Source organism: Leptosomus discolor, chromosome 5 (genome assembly GCF_034619465.1).
Source record: "Leptosomus discolor isolate bLepDis1 chromosome 5, bLepDis1.hap2, whole genome shotgun sequence".
NCBI classification, from domain to species: Eukaryota; Metazoa; Chordata; class Aves; order Leptosomiformes; family Leptosomidae; genus Leptosomus; species Leptosomus discolor.
The window spans coordinates 40,963,002-40,984,970 of record NC_141395.1 but is presented as its reverse complement, the minus strand read 5'-3'; the positions used below and the strand labels follow the sequence as shown (position 1 = coordinate 40,984,970).

At 41.0% G+C, this 21,969-nt stretch overlaps 1 protein-coding gene across 1 annotated transcript; it reads left to right on the top strand.

Moving 5' to 3' along the window:
- Positions 1-920: 920 nt before the first annotated feature.
- COPS8 (COP9 signalosome subunit 8) lies at positions 921-13,613 on the top strand. Its single transcript, XM_009953514.2, has 8 exons — positions 921-1,053; positions 3,742-3,812; positions 5,314-5,362; positions 6,768-6,900; positions 9,027-9,134; positions 9,617-9,679; positions 10,842-10,883; positions 12,181-13,613. The coding sequence occupies exons 1-8, from the start codon at positions 976-978 to the stop codon at positions 12,258-12,260; spliced, it is 624 nt and encodes a 207-aa protein (XP_009951816.1). The 5' UTR covers positions 921-975; the 3' UTR covers positions 12,261-13,613.
- Positions 13,614-21,969: the final 8,356 nt, after the last annotated feature.

Sequence of the window (21,969 nt, the reverse complement as noted above, 5' to 3'; positions counted from 1 at the left end):
GGCGCTGGGGATGAAAGGTGGTGGGGGAGAACTGGGGTCAGGCTTTGTTCAAGGGATATGGGGCTGCGGATGACGGTGGAAAGCAAATTCCTTGTATTGAAAAGCAAAGGTTTGCAGAAAAAGAGGCCCCACAGGTTAATTTTACCTTAAAAAATAAGAGTTTCCATCTGTGGCCCCAGTAATTGCAAAGATCTAGTGACAATCCTGCCATTTTCCACTGATTCACATGCCTCAAACTGGGGCTGCAAACATGTTCAAACCCCAGCCTTCAGGCACAAATAAGTGAAAAAAACCTAACCCTGTGAAGTCATCAGCAGGGCTCCTCAGCCCAATTCTGGGGAAAGGCAGACAGGACTGAGGGGTCCCCAGAGCCACGGCAGGGCTGTGGCAGTGAGGTGGTCTTACCTGTAAAATAGCATATCTGCTGTTATCTGCCGTTTTAGCACAGCGTGCGCTGTTTCGGCGTATATGCTATTTGACAGGAGATGTATGTACACATAGAGATGTATACGTGATGTGTAATAACGGGTGTGGGGTGTATTATCTTGTATACCACATAGTGTGCGAAATGCACAAATAAAAAATGAAACATAAATCCGTGTATTGCACACAAACAGGGAAATAATGAAATAACGGGGGGTAAAAAGGGATAATCTACTTGTTCCTTAAAATATGCGGCTCTGACGCACGAGCCGCCCCGCACCACCTCCAGCCCCGGCGCGCGGCCCTCGCAACCCCGACCCCGCCACACTTGGCCACGCCCCCAGGCATTGGCCACGCCTCTCCTGGGTAGGCCGCTCTGGATCCCCGCCCCCCAGCAGTCCTCCAGAGCATAAAAAAGAGCGGCTAGAGCGCCTTGCGTGTCTTACGCAACGGGCGGAAGTGCGTACTGCTCGCGACGGAAGTGAGGGCAAGGCGCGGCCGCCTCCTGAGGGGAGGCGGTTCTGGCTGGCGGCGGGGCGCCTTGAGGGGAAGATGCCCGTGGCGGTGATGGCAGAGAACTCCTTCAGCTTCAAGAAGCTCCTGGAGCAGTGCGAGACCCAGGAGCTTGAGGTGCCACGGGGCGGGGGGCGCGCTGCTGGGGCGGCCCCGGGGGCGCCGGGGCCCTGGCTCAGCCCCGTGTTGCCCTGGCGGGGCTTCGGGGCTCAATGCCGGTCCGCGGCGGTGGTGGCTGGGGGCACGGGTGTTTGTGGCGGTGTGGGTTAGAGACAACAGTAGCGCCGGTCTCGGTAAATGCGGGCTTTTGTCTGGAGGCGCTGTTCTGAGAGTCCGACCTGGTCCTGCGCGGCGGGTGTGTGTGTGTGTTCATGGCTTTCCGTCTCCGTGTGTGTTGGTGAGGGTTCACTGTTTAAACTTGCCGCTTGTGCAAAAGCCCGCCAAAAAAGCGTTTTAGAAACTAGCAAGCTGCAGGCAAATGGGTACATTTGAGTGTAATTATTTGGGTCTTTTCGGAGGGGATGTGTGCGAGTGAGAGGTTCATACGTATCTGTGTGTTTCGCATGATTGAGAAAAAGAAGATACTGAAAAGGAAAGTGGAGCAGTGAACCAGGCGTGAAGAATTATGCTTAGATCAGTATGCAGTTATTATGGTAGCTCACACTGTAAGCTTCCTCTGTGCTGCTTTAAATTCTGTTGCTTGATGAGTTTTCAAGTCTGTGTGTACTGTTAGTGTACCAGACTGCAGTCTGTGATAAATCCAAGTGGCACCACGTTAAGGCTAAAAGCTCTTCCTGGGTGATGTCCATAGACCCTCTGTCATGTTGCAGAATTTCCGGTACTTTTTCAGATGTGATGCTCACACATCTCACTGTAGCCACTTGAAAGACTGGAAAATTTTGAATTTTCCTTTCATGCACTTTTTAGTAATTCTGATTTTTAGATCTTGCTACCCTTGCAATTGAAGGGGGAGAATGGATCCCATATGCGATCATGTGCCACAGCAGAACTTTGTTGACAAACCACACAGCTTTGCAGTAGCAAATATAATCCTTAAATGGAAGGGGTCCCTACTTATGAGTGTGCATCATCAAGCTTCAGTTGATGTTTCTGTGCACTATTTCTGTGCTGAGCCCAGGTGCCTCTCATGTTCTCAGCATGGTGCTGCATCTTTTTGCTATGCCCTGAGTTCTGTAGAAGAGTGTTATGGAGCTGGAGGGAGTTTGTTGTGCTGGAAATATGAGCAACCTGCTTCAAGTGGTGGGTGCGTGAGCATAGAGAAGCAGAAGAGTGCCCCTGTACCACGTGGGAGAGTTGAGTGTGGTTACTCCTTCCTGCTGGGCAATCTGTCTGAACTGGACTTGTGATGGCTTTGGCTGCCTTTTTGGTCCCTGTGGTGGGAGGGTTGTGCCAGGCTGAGTTCTTAGTGTCAGCAACGGAGCCCAGCAGGCTTTGTTTCTGCAGCCATCTGAGGCAGTTTAACATATCCTCCTCACTTTCCTGCTGCAGAGCCTGTGGTGTTGTACCTCGATGGGTCCTTGGAGCTGTTACAAAGCCACTGAACTTAGACTGTGCGCTGCTCAAGATTTACTGTATCTATCAGCAGAGTCCCTACAGTAAATGGCAACAGATGCACCCTGGCAAACTGTTCCCAAATGTATTGATAGAGCTAGTAAGTTATTTGCTGTGCATGTCTGCATCCACATCAAGATTCTTGTGGAAACACTAATCTCTGCTGACAGCCTTTATGTTTCAGATCATGAGTTGGTATGTAAGCTGGTTTTTGTTTTGTTTTGTTTTTGCAGGATAGATGTAGCCACAGAGCTTCCTTCAGTAAGATTGCAGATTGTAAATCTACTTGTTTTGGTGGTAGTTAGCTTTCCCTTCTGTTCCACTAGTCTTCTGGCAGAGAAACTAATGAATTTTCTTTTTAGTACAGAGAAACACCAAAAGTGAACTGACACAGTTCAAACAGGTGGCATTAATTGACTTGGTGTTTTACTGGGCATAATCCAAGGAACAGTTGCAGAAACTGTTGTATTTTTATGTAGATGATGAGCCCTGGGAACAGTGTAAGAATGGCTGGGGACAATGATCTGCTCAACAACACAGCTAATCACCTGCTTTTGGCTTAGATGAGCCTATAAATCACACATGTAATTAAATCAAATAGCTGCATAAGTAGCTTCCTGTGAGTGCTTTCTGCACCATCCTTTGATAAACTGCTAAAACCTTATTGGAAATCTTTTCATCTTAAATGATAGTAGACTTTCCAAATTTTATAACTTTATTGTAATTTGTTTTGGTTTTTTTGCTGCTTGTACGTTTTGTGAAGTCTGCTGAAGTGAGGTGAGTGTCAAACCTTAGTTTGGCTTTTTAAGAAGGGCAGTTCCAGTGAGCAAAGCAGCTTTACTCTGGAGTGCCCTGAATTGAACTGAAGTTCAGCTCAAGATAAATGAAATCATGAGTGCCTAAGAACAGCTGTTTATGAGGGACTGCAAAGCAAGATATTGAGCATAAGCTAGAACATTGGAGTAATGAAAGATGTAACCTTACTTCATTCATGAAGCAAAACAAATGTAAGTTTTCTGAGTAGAACTTCTGGCATGTGCAAGTTAACTTTATTGTAAGATACAACTGCCTTGGTACAACATAGCAACTCTGACAGTTTGTCCAGATCTGTTATGTGATGCTAAAAAAAGATTATCTTGGAGTGTTCAGTTTTCATTAGGCTTGGCTTCCTGCTGTATTTTGTAAGATACTGCTCTTAAAATATGTAACCAAATTATTTGTACTTTTTTTTAGGCCCCTGGAGGAATAGCAACACCCCTTGTTTATGGCCAACTTTTAGCTTTATACCTGTTGCATAATGATATGTAAGTGGCTTGTCTTAATCTTTAACTTCAGGTGCGGAATTTGTCACTCTTAGCTTGAGCTGCAGTTGCCAGAATGTTGGTAATTGGTTGTGTGACTAACAAAATGCATGTAGGCAGTGCTATGTTTTTAAAAGAAAAAATATTCATGGAAGTAAGTCTACTTCACCCCTTGCTTTGTCAGGAAAATTATTCTCCTTTGCTTGCTCTTGCCCACCCTTTTGAACTGTGGGGAAGCAGGCAGACTTTAGGAAGAAAATGGTGATGTTCACTCCTTTGGAAAGTGTTGAACACTTCAGTGTTTTGATTTGTGGCTTTTCGAGGTTGCATTTGTTTTGAGTAAGATTGCATGCTGCTCCTTGTGTTTAAATTACAGCAGGATGACTCTGTTTAAAAATGAGGAATACTGTTGACTTAAATGAGCTAAATCTGCACAAAGCAGTAATCCTTTGGATTTGGTCTGGTGGATTATTACCATGTCCCTGTGTGAACTTCATTTGCAGTGTCTAGGGACTTATTGAGAAATTGCTGATTGTTTATTTAGGCAGAATAAATGACACTGCTATGTTTGATTATCAAGCCAAAGTAAGCATTGGTGTGGGAATTTGAAGATTTGAGTCTTTCCTTGCATAGTAGATGTATATTCTGCCAGGGCAAATTCCCTCAGCTCCAATACTGAGTATTAGGTTTAGTGAAGATAACCTTGGTTCAAATGAATTTGAGGTTTTAGAATTGTGCTTTAATGAAAAGCAGTGAGTCTCTTCCTCTGTTTTGTGTTTTAAATCTTTCTGAGAACTTCTAACGATTTCAGTTTGACTGCTGTACTCTAAAGATCAATGTCTAAATGTTTTAATATGTCCACATCTCCAGAATGTCTGGCAAAGCTGGGTTGGGAAGAACATCCACAAAACAATGTGGATCTTTGGTATGGAAAGTGGGGTGTGGGCACATGAAGAAAGTATTTTAGTACTATTAATAAGTAAAATTAAAATATCTTTAAATGGTGTTTTTCATCCTTTTAAACATCTGTATTTGTATGCTTTATAATGTACATAATCTATTAATACAGTAGTACATGTATATAACTTAGAAATACGTCTGCACATACTGGGGGTGTGTGCACAAAAATGTTTTTCTTCTAGAAGTGCATGATCAAAGTTTGGAGACCACTGATCTAAATGACTGCTGATGCTGGGAAAAGTTACTCTCTGTACATGTGTTCATCAAAGGTGTGGCTACGCCAAAAATAAAACTGCAAAACTTCTGTGAAATGCTGCCTAGGGCAGAGAAATGAAAAACCTTTTCTAAACTGGTGTGGAATGAGCCTGTTAAAGAATTAAGTTCTCTACTTAGGAGTAACTTTGTTTTTTCTGCTTCAGCAGCCATAGAACGAATATTTTAAAGCACTGAGACTGTTAATTGTAACATCTGAACAAACCTTTTAGTTCTCCTTGTAGCAAACATTTGGTTATTGAGAAGTACTTTTAACTTAATTATTTTTTAGGAATAATGCGCGATATCTTTGGAAAAGAATCCCTCCTGCTATCAAATCTGTAAGTACGTCATAAAATTCTGTATGATACTAAACCAGTTTCATATAAGCTTGCAAATAATGACTTTTCTCCCCCAGTGGTTCTGTTTGTGAGCAGCCTTCGTCTCAGTTCTGTGCTGTGAACTGCCTGCCCAGCAGATGGCATATTGGTCTTTAAGATGGCCTCATTGCTCATCTGTTACCTCTTTTCCTTCACAAATAATCTGGTGCAATAGAATTCAGTAAATCTGTAGACTTTTTAGTAGAAAGCGTCATGAATTGTGGAATCTCCTTCTCTGGGGATATTCAAAATCTGCCCGGACGCAGTCCTGTGTGACCTGCTTTTGGGTGAACCTGCTTTAGCAGAGGGGTTGGACTAGATGGTCTCCAGAGGTCCTTTCCAACCCCTGCCACTCTGTGATTCTGTGAAACAGGTGTTCTGTAGTCTTACTAAGAAACCTCATAGTCAAGATGGGATCTGTTGGGTCGTTCTGAAATAATTTTCTTTCTCCTTCAAGAAAAAAGTAGTTCTATCATTTGAATCAATAGTGATCTGGACCAAATTTTACTTGACCTTTCTCTGAAACCTGCTGTATTTGTTGCACAGCAATATTCTATGGATAATCTGTGTTTCTGGTGTAACTTGCATTTTATGTGAAGCATCATTCTTGGTGGGGTAAACTTACTGCATGAGTTATTTTGGGAAGGTAGTGTAGTATTTTCTTATGTGTATGTGTTGATTAATCTTTTGCTAATTGAACCAAGTAATAATTAGTGTGAGTCTTAACTTCAGAAACAAATTGGTTCTCCTTACAATTGAAAATAATGCTTTATTACCCAGTTTGGTGTTTGGCTGCTGTTCTGACAGGGTGTTCTGGAGTCTAGTTGACCAAATGACAGTGTGTCGCAGTAAAAGCAGCTGTTAAAACCAGTAGTGGGAGCGCAGTTGTGGTGTGTGGCACCATCTTGTGTGGCCCGTTGTCAAGGCTGCAAGACTTCCAAATTGAAAATTGCCTTCACTATGCAAATAGCCTCTGCACTTTATAAAGCCTCTGTTGAGGACATGAGCATCTCTCTAAGCAGAAAATAAGCTGTGCCTGTCTTTTTGCAACTCCGGTCAGTAACCTGAGTGCAGGTTATCCATGATTGTTTTAGCTAGTATGTCAGCCTGGATTGATATAACTGGCATGTGAGGAGACTTTGCTTGTGTGGGTGATAAAGTTTTTGGCAGAGGATGGGTCAGGGAGCTTGCAGAAGTGATACGTGCTAGAACAAGATTTCCCAATGCTTGTCTGATCATCTTTACAGGTGTTGCTTTATACTCTTGCAATGAGAAAGGGAAGGGAGTGGAAATGGGTTTATACAGTATGGTCACTGTAGAGAATACATTGTTCTGGATTGACTGTTTGGGTTTTTTGTCACAACAGGCAAATGCTGAACTTGGTGCAGTTTGGTCAGTAGGACAAAGAATCTGGCAGAGAGACTTTCCAGGAATCTATACAACAATCAGTGCACATCAGTGGTCTGAGACTATTCAACCAATCATGGAAGCACTTAGAGGTACAAATTGAACTTCTGTAGGTAGCATGGAATTATGTGTTACTTAAATTATTTCTGTGTGCTCAAACACAAATAGACAAGTAGACAAATGATTTATTATGAAGAATGAGAAGTGGTCAGGAAGATTGTTGCGGAGTTCTTCTAGCTATTGAAGGATTTTAAGTATCAGGTTTAAATAAAAAGCTCATTACAAAAACTTGTAGAAACAAACAAAATTGTCTAATTAAGATTATGTATGTGATTATATATTCTTTCATATGGAATTTCATATACTGTGTGTGTTATTCTGTAATAGCAAAATAGACCATTAGTTATCCAGTTTTATCAGACTTTTAACCAGTAATCTAGGGAACTTGACTTGGCATTTCAGAACCTTGTGACAATTATTAAAGGGTTTTTCTTTTAAATGTGGCTTTAGACAAATGTTTTAGACCCGTGTAAGAGTAACATGCAAAGTCACGCTACTAGAGGGCAGTACAAACTGCTAAAAAGCCTTCCAAGGTATTTTGGAATAACAAATTCTGTAGCTTCAGAAACAACTGATTTTTAGATCATAGAATTGTAGAATGGTTTGGGTTGGAAGGGACCTTAAAGATCACCTAGTTTCAAACCCCATGGGCAGGGACACCTTCCACTAGACCAGGTTGCTCAAAGCCCCATCCAGCCTGGCCTTGAACCCTGCCAGGGAGGGGGCAGCCACAGCTTCTCTGGGCCACACAATACAAAATTTCCTCCTTACATCTAACCTAAGTCTCCCTTCTTTCAGTTTGAAACCGTTCCCCCTCATCCTATCACTACACTCCCTGATAAAGAGTCCCTCCCCACCCTTCTTGTAGGCCCCCTTTAAGCACTGGAAAGCTGCTCTAAGGTCTCCCCGGAGCCTTCTCTTCTCCAGGCTGAACAGCCCCAACTCTGTCCTCACAGGGAAGGTACTCCAGCCCTCTAATCATCTTTGTGGCCTCCTCTGGACCTGCTCAAGCAGGTCAATGTCTGTCTTATGCTGGGTGCCCCAGAGCTGGACGCAGCATTCCAGCTGGACTCACCACTCCCCACTCTGGTGGGATCTCACCAGAGCAGAGGGGGAGAATCCCCTCCCTTGACCTGCTGGCCACTCTGCTCTTGATGCAGGCCAGGATGCAATTGGCTTTCTGGGCTGCAAGTGCACATTGCTGGGTCATACTCACTTTTTTCATCCACCAGCACCCCCAAGTCCTCTTCTGCAGGGCTGCTCTTGATCCGCTCATCCCCCAGCCTGTATCTGTGCTTGGCATTGCCCTGACTCAGGTGCAGGACCTTGCACTTGGCCTTGTTGAACCTCATGAGGTTTGCACATACCCACCTCTCTAGCCTGTCAGGGTCCCTATGGATGGCCTCCCTTCCCTCCAGCGTGTCGACCGCACCACACAGCTTGGTGTCGTTGGCAAACTTGCTGAGGGTGCACTCAATCCCACTGTCCATGTTGCTGACAAAGATGTTAAACAGCACTGGTCCGAACACTGACCCCGAGGAACAGCACTCATCACTGGTCTCCGCTTGGACACTGGGCCATTGACTGTGACTCTCTGAGCGCAACCATCCAGCCAATTCCTTATCCACCAAGTGGTCCATCTGTCAAATTCATGTCCCTCCTGTTTAGAGACAAGGATGTTGTGCAGGACTTAAATGCTTTGCCCAAGTCAGGTAGATGATGTCAGTTGCTCAATGATGCCATAGTATCAAAGCAGACATGGTGAAAAAGGCATAAATAGTTTAACTAATTGCTTTTTCATTTTTTAATTCTGATTCTGAACTATTTGACAGAGAAGCTTATTGCAAATGGAGCATGTCATCAGAAGCAGAGTTTCCTTGGCTGGTTTACATAGTGGTGGTGGTACCCAAGATGCTGCAAACTGTATTTGGAAGTTAAATATCATCTCTGAGGGGTTTTGTCCTGGTGTAGAGCAAGCTGTTGTCTCCAGCTGCTGACTGTGCTGCTTCAGTGAATTGTGGGAAGGGGGAATTTCTAAAGTGCTAGATTTGAAGGTGGTAGTGGATTTCCAAACATGTTAGAATTGGAAAAATTTTCTCAAGTTTCCTAGTTATGGAGGTTAACCTACTGTCTGCTTACAGTGTTTATTTCTTCTTAGATGCAACTAGGAGACGAGCCTTTGGACTGGTTTCTCAGGCATATACCTCAATAGTTGCAGATGATCTTGCAGCTTTTGTTGGGCTTCCTGTAGAAGAAGCTGTGAAAGGTACTTTGCTTTATTCACTGAATAGTTTTTCTACAGATGATTGAGTTCAGAGAGCTGTAAGCGATTGCAAGTAGAAATATGTGTACAAATTCTGAGACTCTTATAAAGAGAAGTGATGGGGCAGTGAATAGAGAAAAATGTCTTGGCTCTGGCTAAGTGTTTGATTTTTTTAAATTGTTTGCCACTGGTTACCATTGGTTGTCCTCCCCTTCTATAGGTAGAAATGTTAAAGCAATTCAATGGTGAGGGAAGAGTGAAGGTAGTGGGTGAAGCTAGTTCCACGTGCTGTTACTTTCATGATGTTATTTGTTGAACTACGTGTCTAAATATAAGCATTTTTTAGAAGAAATATATCTTGGAGTTACAGCATACAGGCAGTGAACTGAGATACTTTTCTACTAGTCTTAATATGCATCTTTATTTTGTATTTCTAGCAATCATAGAAGGTCTTTGTTCTTACAAATGTAAAAATGCTTTTTCAGGTGTATTAGAACAGGGCTGGCAAGCAGACTTTTCAACTCGTATGGTAATGCCTAAAAAGCCAGGTAGGTGGAGCTGTTATTTCATTAGACATTGAGTTTAGCATTTTCTAGTAATTAGGTGTTAGTTTTTTAATTAAAATTTTGCACAATATTAGATGTTTCTCGAGGACTTACGCTGCTTATAAACATGGAATGATTATAAAATATAGGAAGTACAAAGTAGTGGGTTTGGTTTGGGGTTACAAGTAATTTGGATTAAACTACATCCTCAAATTAACTTTTTTAAACAAAAGCAGACAGGATATGCTGTGATTTCTTCGGCTTTTCCTTTGCTGCTGGCTTTGGAACATGAGTTGGATGACCTCAAATGACATGTCTTAATCTAGTAAAGATGGGTAAAAAAATATGCCTTTTTGAACCTTAGAGTTTTTTCAGAAGTAGTAGAACTTCTTCGGGCGGGGATCTAATGGATCTTTGTGTTCTGAGGAGCTCTAGTTGTTGGTATAATTTCCTTTGCTTTTTAAAATTTATTCTGCTGGATCTTTTCTTCACTGTCATGATGTTGATAATAGAGTATCTGTTCCTGCAAAGCTCAGCCTGCAGAAATACTTGGCTTTTTTTTTTGCTAAAGCTGTATCTATGGCTGGCTTAGGCAAAAATAAATGTTAAGGTATGAAGGCAGGAATTAATGACTGCTCTTAAACTGTACAGTGAAGCTCTGGATGAAGGAATCAAATTACAGCATATCTAAAAGGGCAACATCTATTAGGCTAAGAAAATATACTGTTTGTATGGGCAGAATTTATAGTGTTCAGAGCCCACAACTTTGTTATAAACATGTGCCAGGCAAGGTGTTGAAATTTATCCTTTGGGGTGCATAACCAACCAGATCCCGGAGCTTTTGTATATGTGATCAGGATTTTTTATGAACTGGTTGCAAAATACTCAGTGCTTACAAGTACTGGGAACTAGTTACATCTGGCTCTTTTCCAAAAGTTAGTGGAAAAAGTTTTGTTGAGGCAGAAGAAAGAGGCAGGAGATTGTAATCTATTTTGAAGCTGCATGTTTAGCCAGCTACACTTTGGGTATTCTGCTTTTAGCTATGAATTAAAATGTGAGAAATGAACAGGTTTAACTTCAATTACCTTTTCAACCGGTTTTGGCTTGCTATATAGAACTGTTTAAAATTGGTCCACTGGGTTAACTTCTATGTGTTTTTCTTCAGGTGTGCTGGAAGCTTCGTTTAACAGATTTATTCCTTCATCAGGTACTTTCTGTTTATATATAATCTCCTTGTGTATATCTCAACTTCTGTGATTAATGTAAACACAATGTCGTCAGCACCACAAAATAGGAATTGGGTCCTAGAGAAATGAATGTTGTCATTCTCCCCTCAAAAAAACCCACCTCAATCAGGTGCTATATAAACATGTTTCTCCCCCTGTCGTCTTTTATTCGCATTTTAAGGAGTGCTGGAGATTCCCACTTCCATAGCTGAAGTAGGGAGCAGATTCCAAAGCAGGGACAGACAGTCCCTGTAAAACAAAACCGTTTTGTCTAAAACTCCTGACTTAGGGGCAGTTGCTTCACAAAGCAACTCTGAGTAGGTTTCATTGCTTTTGTGTGATGTGGGACTTCTGAAGTCTTCCCTGTAGAAGAAAGCCATCTTTGGTTTTCCTCAGAGCTCAACTATAGATTGAGATATAATATGTTATGTCATGCTGATTCTCGAAACACTGGTGTCTGTTGTTCACAAGATAATGACAGCACATCTGAATTGGTATCTTGCTGTGTGTAACAGTTGCCAAAAGTGTCTTAAATTTACAGGTTTTATCCCAAGCCAATTTCAAGAGCTGGGGTTTTGCTTTTGAAAACATTCTTGTGTTTGGCAGCCTCCTCTATCACATACTTGCAGCCCTAAGCAGTATATGTACTTTAATTGTATCCTGAATATGGCTCTATTCAGGAAGAGTAAATGCAAATTTTCCTGCTTTTTTTTGATTTCTGATTCTTGATTCCTGACTTATCTCCCTGGCTTTAGCCACTTGCCTTCCAACCTATAGTTAAACTGTAATCTCAGGTTAGCTGGCATTTATATAAGGATCTGCATGTGTACTGCATTCTCCTGCAACCCATGCAGTACTTTGCTGTGTTTTGTTAGTCAGATAACCCAATAGGTTTATTTGGTATCTTCAGTATGACAACTTGTAAGGAAAGGAGCAACTGAGGAGCTCCAGGAAGTTTTTTGTCAAGTGGTAGTGCTGTCAGTCTTCATTATTCAAACTCTAGTATCTGCAAAAAAAAAAACAAACAAAAAAACCCAACAACTATGGAGGTTGCTCACAACTGGAACTTCTTACAGCTGTCTTTGCTGCTACTTAATGTTGCAGTTAAAAAAAGGAATGTCAGCTAAAGCTGCATAGGTTTGCAGTTAAGGTATTCCCCCATAAGACTGTTTAACAGTCTGATGCATTTAATTTTTTCCATACTGTTGTGATGGATGGTATTGTGGATGGATTTGCTTTCTTAATTTTGTTAATGATGCATTTGTTTTGTCTTTGTAGAGCCTGCTCCGGTTCCACCAATTCCAAATGAACAGCAGTTGGCCAGATTGACTGACTATGTGGCTTTCCTTGAAAATTGATTACCCTGCTCCTGTATTCAGAACAACTTGGGAATCCTGTGTACTGACAGTTTTAGAAATCTAAGATTTATTTTGTTTCGTATCTGTTAAACATTGCAGCGTCCCCTACTCAATGTGTGAAGTATACACTATGTTAGCCCAATTCGTGTTTTGACAAAGTTGCTAGCAATTGAAACAATCTTTTAAGCCTGTAATATTAATTCAGTAGGTACACAGCAGTATTACATAGTAAGTGGGTTTTTTTGTTGTTGACTCATAGCAGAGAGAGGCAGAACTTTTTCCAGGTATATTAGAAATGGAGAAAAGAGTAATGAAGCAGGTTAACTATGTTGAGGAATTTATGCTATGGTAGGTGATGTGCTTCTATGGTGGGTACTGCAGTGCTTATCACCAATCAACTGCATGTTGAACTAAAGTACAAAGTGGAAGACTGCCCTACCTTTATCTGCAGAGAGAAAATATTTTGAAACTAATTTAAAGAAGAAAACAATTTACAGTAACTCTTTTGCAAGTATATTTGTGGCATATTTATAATTGATCTTTTCTTGTTGGTCTTTCTGGATTGTTAAATCTTGTTTTGATGTGAGAAATTTCACATCGGGTGTATTTTTACAGCAGAATAATTGGAGTCGTTTAAGAAAGGCAAATCTTCACTTTGAGGAAGAATTTTTACTTTTGGAAGGTTTTGAGTGACATAGGACACCAGATATTTTACTGGATAATCATACACCTTCTTGAGGCGTATGTCTTGGTTCTTTTCAGTACACTGGGCCAGGATCTACATGAAAGAACAGCTCTTACCTGTCTAAGCTTTCTGGATTACCTCCGCAACTACTGGAGAGGAATTTTAAAATTAGAGTAGTTCTCCCTGAGTAGAGGCCAGCTGGTTTGGGGATGATATGTTATGCTGCAATGTCAGTTTGATAAATAATTTTTCTGTATCAGAGCACTGCTGTATTAATCTTTGAGTTGAGAGTGGATTTTGGATGCAGAAAGATGGCTTATATTCCCAGGCTCCTTATTTGTATTATGCTGGTAAAAAGGCTATGGGAAAATAGCAGTGCTTTAAAGGGCAGTGTGTGCCTCCCCCTTTTTCAACATCATACTCAGTGGTTTCATCAAAGATGGCAAGTGTGCTGTATGTTGTGATTGTTTTTTCCAGTGTGCACTACCTACTGTACATTCTCTTGTTGGGGATGTGTTAGCAGGGAGGAATTATAAACAGTGCACTGCTGCTTTGAGCTCCCTTTATATGTAAACACTTAAATCAAAATCATTATTTATTTGAAACCCACCTAAGACTTGGATTTCTAAATTTATCTTCAGTGATATTAAAGAACATGTTTACACTGACCTTGTGTACTTGATTTTTTTAATTTTTGCTTAGAGTACAGTTATTCTGGTTTGGCTAGCTTTTTAATGACTTCTTTTTGGTCTAATTTGGATAGGGCTAGTTAAAGTTGAGTGCAATACATTATGTCTAGATAGGTATTTTTGACAGCTTTGTGTGCAACAATTGTATGGTTTTATATTAAAAACGTGGTACCCTTCAGATGTCTTTTACACCTTTCAGTATTTTAAAGTACCTGAACAGCTAAGTGAAAATTTTCCCTTCTGTGTATGTACTATGCAACTCTGCAGTTGTTTGTAGCACATAAGGACAACTGTGCTTGCAGCAACGAAAAATTAGACTTGATTAAAAGATTACTAACCACTTGTGCTTATAAATGGTAATAGTGGTGTGGACGCTGGTAATCTGTGTCTATCTCAAATCTGTCAAATACAGTAAGTTGGAGACTCTGTCCAGTTCTGACAAATTCATAATTTTGAGCTCTCTGGTCTGCTGTAAAATTTAAGCTGGCTTTTAGCTTTGGGTATGGCATTAACTCATAACTTGCCTTGAGTACTGTGTTCCCAGATGTGCTTTTTCTGTGTTTACTTTTTTGGAATCCAAGCTATTTCAGATCTTTTTCATCCTCATTGCCCTTTTCTGTGGTTTCTGGTTCACAAATATCCTTTTTCAGATAGGCTGCTTGTTGCCGCTCTTACCAGTCATGTAGCAGACATAGCATGGCTGGTAACAGCAGAATGTTTTCTGCTTGTTCCTGATCCTTTCTAAGATTGGCTTTGTTCTAACATCTTTTAAGCACTGCCCTGTTCTCAGTGTAGTAATGACAATGACTTGATGATCGCTCATCACCAGTGATAACTGGTTTGGTGGGCATCATGGCCTGTCCTTATTCAGGGTTTTCCCCTCTGCTTAGCGCAGTGCATGCATGGATAACAAATGGGCAGTAAAACGGGAGGTGAAATTTCAGTATTATAAGACACTTCTGGTCTTCATAGTCAGACTTGCTTTTGACTTCTTGAATAGCTTCATAATCTTGGCATTGTTGCCTTGCTAACCTGAAGAACTTTATCAATGTTGAACATAATAGATATTATGGTAATTTATGGTAGCCTCCTTCACTCTAAAAACTGACTACCTGCTACTTACCTTAGCCAGTCCTTTTCCCTTTAATCTACTAATTTGTTGTTTTGGAATAATCTGTTGTATATGAAGTAGACTGCTTAATCCATATTTGTTGATTCTTTGTAGAAAATGTTAGCAGATTTGAAACTGCCTACAAAACCAAACCACACTTCCTTAAATAGTCTTCTATGTATTTTATTTTTAGTATTTCTTCTTTTTGCTAATGAAAATGCTGGCTGATTCCTGTGTCTGGACACTCATCTTGGGTTTTTTTAGGTTTTAAATGGACAGGTGAGGAGCAGGCTGAGTTTAAGACTTGGTAAAGGAGCTAGAGGTGTTAAATATTGGAGAAGTAGGGAGGGGTGTAACAGACAAATGGGATGCTGTGCTTCGTGTCTGGGAAAGGCAAATGGGACAAGTTGCTTTACTGATGTTAATTTGAAGTGACAGGAACAGGTCTTTACTCCCAGTGGTACAGCTTAATACAAATGGCTTTGAGGGATGCTGTTGATAACTGTCACAAGACCTTTAATGGATTTGTTTGAGCTAATAAATTAAAATTTCAATTTTCCAACGTGTTCTTAAAATTAGTGAATGATTTTATCCTGCACCAGGCTATCAGCTGGTTCACAGTAGCTATAAAGAGGAAGGTTACATCCAGTGGCAAGTTTATTGTAGTTTTTTGGGAAGTTGTGCGATACATTTTCATAATTGATTTGGTGCCTGGACTGCACTGTGCCCTGGATCTTCAAAATGGGAATGAGGGCTATCTCAAAGTACGATGAAGTGATGTGCTTCTGTTTAAAAATACTGGATCAGAAAGTTTCGAGTTACAGTAGGTCGCTAATGAAATTCACAGTTGAATTTAATGCCTGAAGACAAATGCAGCTTTTCCTTATCAGCAGAGAGTCACTAGGTAGAAAGACAGATGTTAGTGTATAGCATAGTTTGTTTAGTTACGTGAAGAATCACAGAATGGCGGGGATTGGAAGTGACCTCTGGAGATCTAGTCCAACCCCCTGTTAAAGCAGGTTTACCTACAGCAGGTCACAGAGGATCATGTCCAGGTGGGTTTTGCATATTCCCAGAGGATGAAACTCCACAACCCCCCTGGGCAGCCTCTTCCAGTGCTCTATCACACTCAGAATAAAGTAGTTTTTCCTCATGTCCAGGTTGAAACTTCCTGTGGACTTAACCAGTCTCTGAAATGCAGAGAGAAATCTGTCTGTAGAGCTGTGGTTAACATGGCAAGCAAAGATATAAGATAAGCTTGATAGAAAAGGTAGGAGAGTTCAGTTCTCTTAAAGGCAGTGAGTATCTCAGCACAGTAGCTACTTTTTAGGCTAGCTCTAACTCATTTTATGGTGTTCAGTTGAGTGTACTTTGATGCTATGGAGAAGTGTAAACAACTTTGTGACACATGGCATTACAAAAGCCAAAATTGGACATATTTGTAGAAAAGTTTTTCTCTTTTGGCTTGGGCCTATCTTGTGCTAAAACATTGCAGTCTCAGAGGGGTCAATAACAAATTCTGCTGAGCAGAAATATTAGTCTGTTAGACATGATCTGTGTTAAAGGATTTCAGTTTACACTTTCACTGCTCTGGCAAGCCTAGCACAGCTTTGGGCTTCCCTGTCCAGAGCCCTGTCTTGGTAAACAGATTGTGTAAATTATTTCCTAGTGAGATCTTTCAGCATTTGAATGCTTACCTGGGCTGCTTTAAGCCTGTTCTTTCATGTCAACACAGAGGAGGTATTTTTATGGTCGTATTTGCTTTTTTAATTTAAGTAACTGGTGTGGGTTTTGAAGTACTTCCAAACACTCTTCTGCCTACAGTGCTGGAACAGTGCTGAAGTGAGAGGACTTTTGGGTTAAGAAACCGTTAAGAATTCAGTTGGGAGTAGAGGTTTGTGAAGGATTTGAAAAAAGAAATTCCATTTCAGTTTAGTGTTCCATTTTCATCTGCATCCCACATGTAATTGAACATTGTTTCTTTGAATTTTACTAACCTCTTGTGTGTAGGTCAGTGATGCTCATTTACCTGCTGTTTCAGTCAATGTAGAGAAAGCTGTTTCAGCTCAAAGGGGGTTAAAAAAGGAGAAACTGGGTATAGAGGCAGAACAGTAGAATATGCCTCCCTGCTGAAGATCCTCATGGAAACCTTCCATAGGCTTTAGTAACAAAGCCTAGCAGATTTTCCAGGATCTAATCGGAGCTGTCAGTAAGATGAGAGCAGAATGCACATGTAGAAAAACATCTCACAGGGCATTGCAGGAGAACAGTATTGATGTTGCTGTAATGAGTTTTTATTGATCCTGGTGCAGATACCATGCTTAGATAATATTCTTCCTTGTTTTAGTAATATGGATTAATTGTGAAACCCAATGGAAGGTTTTCTGTATTGCTAATCTATAAAGTATGTGCTGAAACTGGCCAGTCCAGTTTCTGAGTGTTTGAGAAACACTTTTTAAGGGTGAAAACAGGCATCAGCTCAGCCTGGTGGTCATTATTCCTCTGGTGGCCTGAGTTCATTGAAGTGTAGTAGGCACAAGGTACAAACCATTGTGCTTTGTACATGTTGTTGGTGTCTCGTCTCACTGTAAATATCTTGCTGGGCTTCCGATACGAATGCTGCAGATTGATTATTCCAGCTGTAAGAGTTCTCCCTAGGCAAGCAGAGAGCTAATAGTGTTGTCATTAATGTCTGTATTGCAGCAACCTGGTGTATGTGCAATAAAAACCTGTGTAAGACAGTAGGGGAAATGTGGAAAAAGATCTTGGGTGGGTGGTTTGTCCTGCCTGTGTCCTACACTGCTAAGAGCTGGCTGAGCCATCATCCAGACACAATGTTGGTGTCTTACTTCTAGGAAGGACTATCTGGTCTGGCTGGCTTGGCCCTTCCAGAGCCACAAGCAATTCAAAGCCTCTGTTGCCCAGAGCCTGGCTTCCTGCATTGAGAGAAGCAGTCCTGAAGCCTATGTAAGATGCCTGAAAGTATTTATTAATATGTGTTTGATAAAGTCTAAGAGTGACTAAAATATAAGAGTAAAAAGAAAGGGCTCACAAGATTATACTCTAAATAGGCTTAGCCTTGTGAAGACTAGGGCTTGTAAGTCACTGCTTTTCAGGTCACAGCTGACATCACAAATCTGTTCCAATGCACTTAAATCCTCATCTTCTAATATGTAATCTATTTGAACTCTTTCATAATGTAGTAAATGATTGACAAGCTTCCTGCAGTCCACTTACGAAAGCTAAAATCAAAGCCTAGGTTTACTTGTAATTCAGAATATTGGTCAGAAGCAATCAATGGAAGCAAAGTAGATGTTCTACCAAAATGCCTCAAAGTCACTAAATATTGAAGTAATAGGCTACTGTACTTTGACTGCAGCTGTCTTAAATCTGAGAAGTACTACTGAATGCTGCTGATGGGCCTTGTGGTTTTTTATTTTGGAGCTGGTGCACTAGGAAATTGTGAGGTTTTGGCCACCTTTGGCAATTCAGTGCACTGAGGTTTTGTAGTTTCACCTGGCTAGCTGTGGGTGCTAAAAAAAAAAAAGAAACCCAAAACCTGACAAACTTTTGCCTCTATCTAGTGTCAAACAAAATACAGTTTTGCAATTGACTCTCAGTGGACCATGACAAGTGAAAGGCAAATGAGTTGCTGGTTTGTGACAGGAAGCAAGCTTACAAATATTTTACATTCTCAGATCATAGCAATTAACTTGGGAAGTTCACAACTTTTTTAAACTACTTACATTGAGCAATAGGCAGTAATGTGCAGTCCTGATTTCTTGAATTTAGGATTGATTATTAAATGATAGCTTCTTCTGTGCCTTCACTGCGAAGGACTTCAGGTGGGATGCTAGGGCCATCTGGCACAACTCAATGTAGAGTCAGAGAACATGTTAAGCATTAATAATCAGGTGCTTATAATCAATTGTGGTAAATGTGAGTGTCTCTCTTGAATGTGTTCTCAGGCTGAACGAAAGTACAAGACTGGGAAGGAATGAAGATTCTTAGAAGTAGAAATCAAATTTGTTTATTCTGTGTGAGCCTTGTTGTGCTTGGATAAGTGATAGAACAAACAGTCCTGAATCATGACTAGCATCTTACTTTGTATTATAACAGCCCATCAAAGCTGAGATTGGTGTAAAAGTATGTGATGAGAATCTGTCTGAGGTGACAAGACTTGTAGATCACTGCACTGAGAACAGGACTTGGCCTCTGATTCACAAGGTAAGGCACACTCTTGTAGGTGTCTAAAATCTGATGTGTTTGAGGTATGAAATCTGTTTTATTGCTGTGTCTTTTTAATGTGGACTTCAGCCTGTCTGAGGTAGAGCATACCAGCTCTGACAGCAGTCCTGAGCTTTACAAACTCAGAACAGGAGTTCACACACTGTGCTTTCCTGTGCTAACTGGAATCTGTTTTTAGACTGAGTTTATGAATAAACATGTGGGACTGAAGTACCACGCACAGAAAAAGGTTCACTGCATAACTAAATCCTGCAGCAAACAAAAGGAACTGTGTTTAGTTCAAACATTTTACTGTACTTCCAATTCACATGTTGTTTTCAGCCTGTCTGTACAGTGCAGCTGATACAAGCTAAATGGAGTATTCAGCTTAACCTGCCCTTAAAAGAGCTAATATTTGGAAATAACTGATAGCTTTGGGGTTTTTATGTTTTTACAAATTGGTTAGCTGTGCAAATACTAACTGCTCCCAAATATTTAATGCTTAATGCTGTTTCTGTGGTAAATCACAATGGCAAATAGGTTCAGCCTTGATCTGATGCGTCAGCAGTGCTTGATCTTTCAGAGTTGGGCTCTTGGGGCTTAGTTGACTTAAATCTTACGGAGCTTCTTATGTATTTGATCTTGCAGGCTGGTGTGTGCTAAACTGTAGGAGTGTGGAAAACACTGGAGATCAACTTAACTCCTGTTGTGTGGGAGAGCACCTGCTTGTGACTAACACAGTCCACACAAAGGCCATTGTTAATGTTTGCACTACCCCTGCAAATGTTAGGGTTGAAGCAAACAGCATTATTACAGTGAAAACAGAAGGCGAATCAGACCACCTACAGTACCAGTTGACAGGCATGTGAATATTGACTGATGAGGCAGGACAAAGCTTGCAAGTGCTTTTACACCAGGTGGGAAACCTGAGAAACACAGGGTAACTAAACTGCTGGACATTGAGCAATCACCCTGATGTTACATGCCAAAATAATCACAGTAGTGTTACCGGGCTGCAAAAGTTACAGGACAAAGTGGGATGTGCAGATGGGATGCAAAGTATAACAGTGTAAAAGTACTGGGTGTGTTTTGGGGTGGGACTTGCTATGAAATCTTCATAGTTGGAGGTTCCTCTGCTGGGTTTTTAGTGTTAGGACTTTACACTAGTATCCTTCTCAAGATCAGAAGGGTATGCAATTGGAATGGTAGTGAGAGATTTTGGTTACCTCTTGTAAACAGACCGTGAAGCCTGACTTGGGTGAGATGTAGAGAGAACTTAAATGCAATGGTAGCGGCTGCCTGGAATGACTAGTGGTAGACAAGAAAAGGCTCTTGATTCATTTTTCAGTGCTGACTGGGGGAGGTCTTGGCTGGAGAACTGCTCTGGCTGTCACATATGATTGTTTCATGTGTGATTGGAGAGAACAGGGCAAATAAATTCTTTACATGGAAATTCTATGTTAGGAAAGGGATCCGTGCAAAAAATGAAGCAGTTTAAAAACAAAAAAAACTGCAAAAGGAACAATCAAAGCAAGATGCCTACAATGCCGATGTACAACCTGAGAACTTACATCGACTGTTTTAGAAGCCCAGGTGAAATTGCAAGTAAAAGCCCAACATCCCAGCAGTGGCTCTATGTGAGAGCTGAGGAGGTGTTTTGGAGAAAAGATTGGCACTTGTGTGAACAAGAGTAGAAAAGCCTGTAAAATGTGGAAGATTGAAAGTAAACACAAAATTAAAAGGGCAAAACTAGAATCAAGCAGTATTTTGCAAAGGGTGCTTGAATGGATGGCTCCTAGTTACTTACATATATTGCTCGTGGGAAGTCAGGAAGAGAATTGGTAGGAGTTGTCCTTGACAATGGAGAAAATGGGAGATCACAACTATTTTTGCATCAGTCTTTGCTGTTGCAGACACTGGGCAGATTCCCACCCCTAACGTTCTCTGCAGTGGATAGCCCAGGATACCTAGATCAATTTACAGTAAATACACAGGAAACAGGAGACTGTCTATGCAAGTAACATATCAGGAAACTGCCAGGACAACAGTATTTATCAGTTCTGAAAGAGCTCTGATATTAAACTAGAAAGCTGCAAGCAAATGGTGTCTGACTTTCTACTGTGAACAGTTACTGTGCCAGAGGCCTGGTGGGTTGTCTGTGTAACTCTTTCATAGGGAGAGCCTGGGAACTACAAACTGTTGGACATCTTGCTAGGAAAAAAATATTAGTGGTAAAGATGATGAACCACTGAGCATACAGATAAAACAGACTGTTTGGTAAGAACTGCTGTGGCTTCTGTAAAAAAAAAAAAACAAACAAACCTTGCTTTGACTGGAACTCTATCAGTGTGTCTTCTGCATGTGCATAAAGGGAATCTAGTGAATGTAAGAGACTGTGATGTCCCATGCCAAATGCTGAGGAAATTGTTACTGCAGGATCACAGGAAAGGTCCTTTAAGGTCTGAAAGCTGGTTAAAGGGTAGAAAGCAAAGGGTAGAGCTTACTGGCTACTCTTGCAATAAAGATGAATCAGCTTTGGGGCCCCAGGGGTAAATGCATTCGTTATTTTTATTGACCAATGCATTTGATATTTTTATCGGAGGAGGGCATGTGCAACAGTCTCCTAGTTTGTTGATGGTAGGAAGCTCTTTCAGGTAGTCATTGCAGAACTGATGGCAAAGAAAACTGCAAGAATCTCCCAAAACTGAGTGGGTGGACAAACTGGTAGCAGGTGAGTTTCAGGCAACAGTGCATCTAGGGGAAAAATCTACAGGTGTTTTTACATGTTGCTGAACTTGAAACTGGCATTCACAGCTCTGGAAGGAGATTGGAGAGTATCAATAGCTGTCCAAAATAATTATCAGTGAGTGAGTGAAAAAAGCCAACAGTGCTAAGCATCATCAAGGAGGGTTCTGAGATCAAGAGGGAGTCATTTTCTTGTTAAATAAAACTTCGATGCACTTGCACAAAAATTTGCTGGAGTATTACAGTTCTGAC

Excerpts from the sequence above, each read along its gene's own strand:
- COPS8 (XM_009953514.2), top strand. The coding sequence starts at position 976 with ATGCCCGTGGCGGTGATGGCAGAGAACTCCTTCAGCTTCAAGAAGCTC. Across the intron at positions 3,813-5,313 it reads TACCTGTTGCATAATGATAT|GAATAATGCGCGATATCTTT; the intron begins GTAAGTGGCTTG and ends ATTATTTTTTAG. Across the intron at positions 5,363-6,767 it reads TCCCTCCTGCTATCAAATCT|GCAAATGCTGAACTTGGTGC; the intron begins GTAAGTACGTCA and ends TTGTCACAACAG.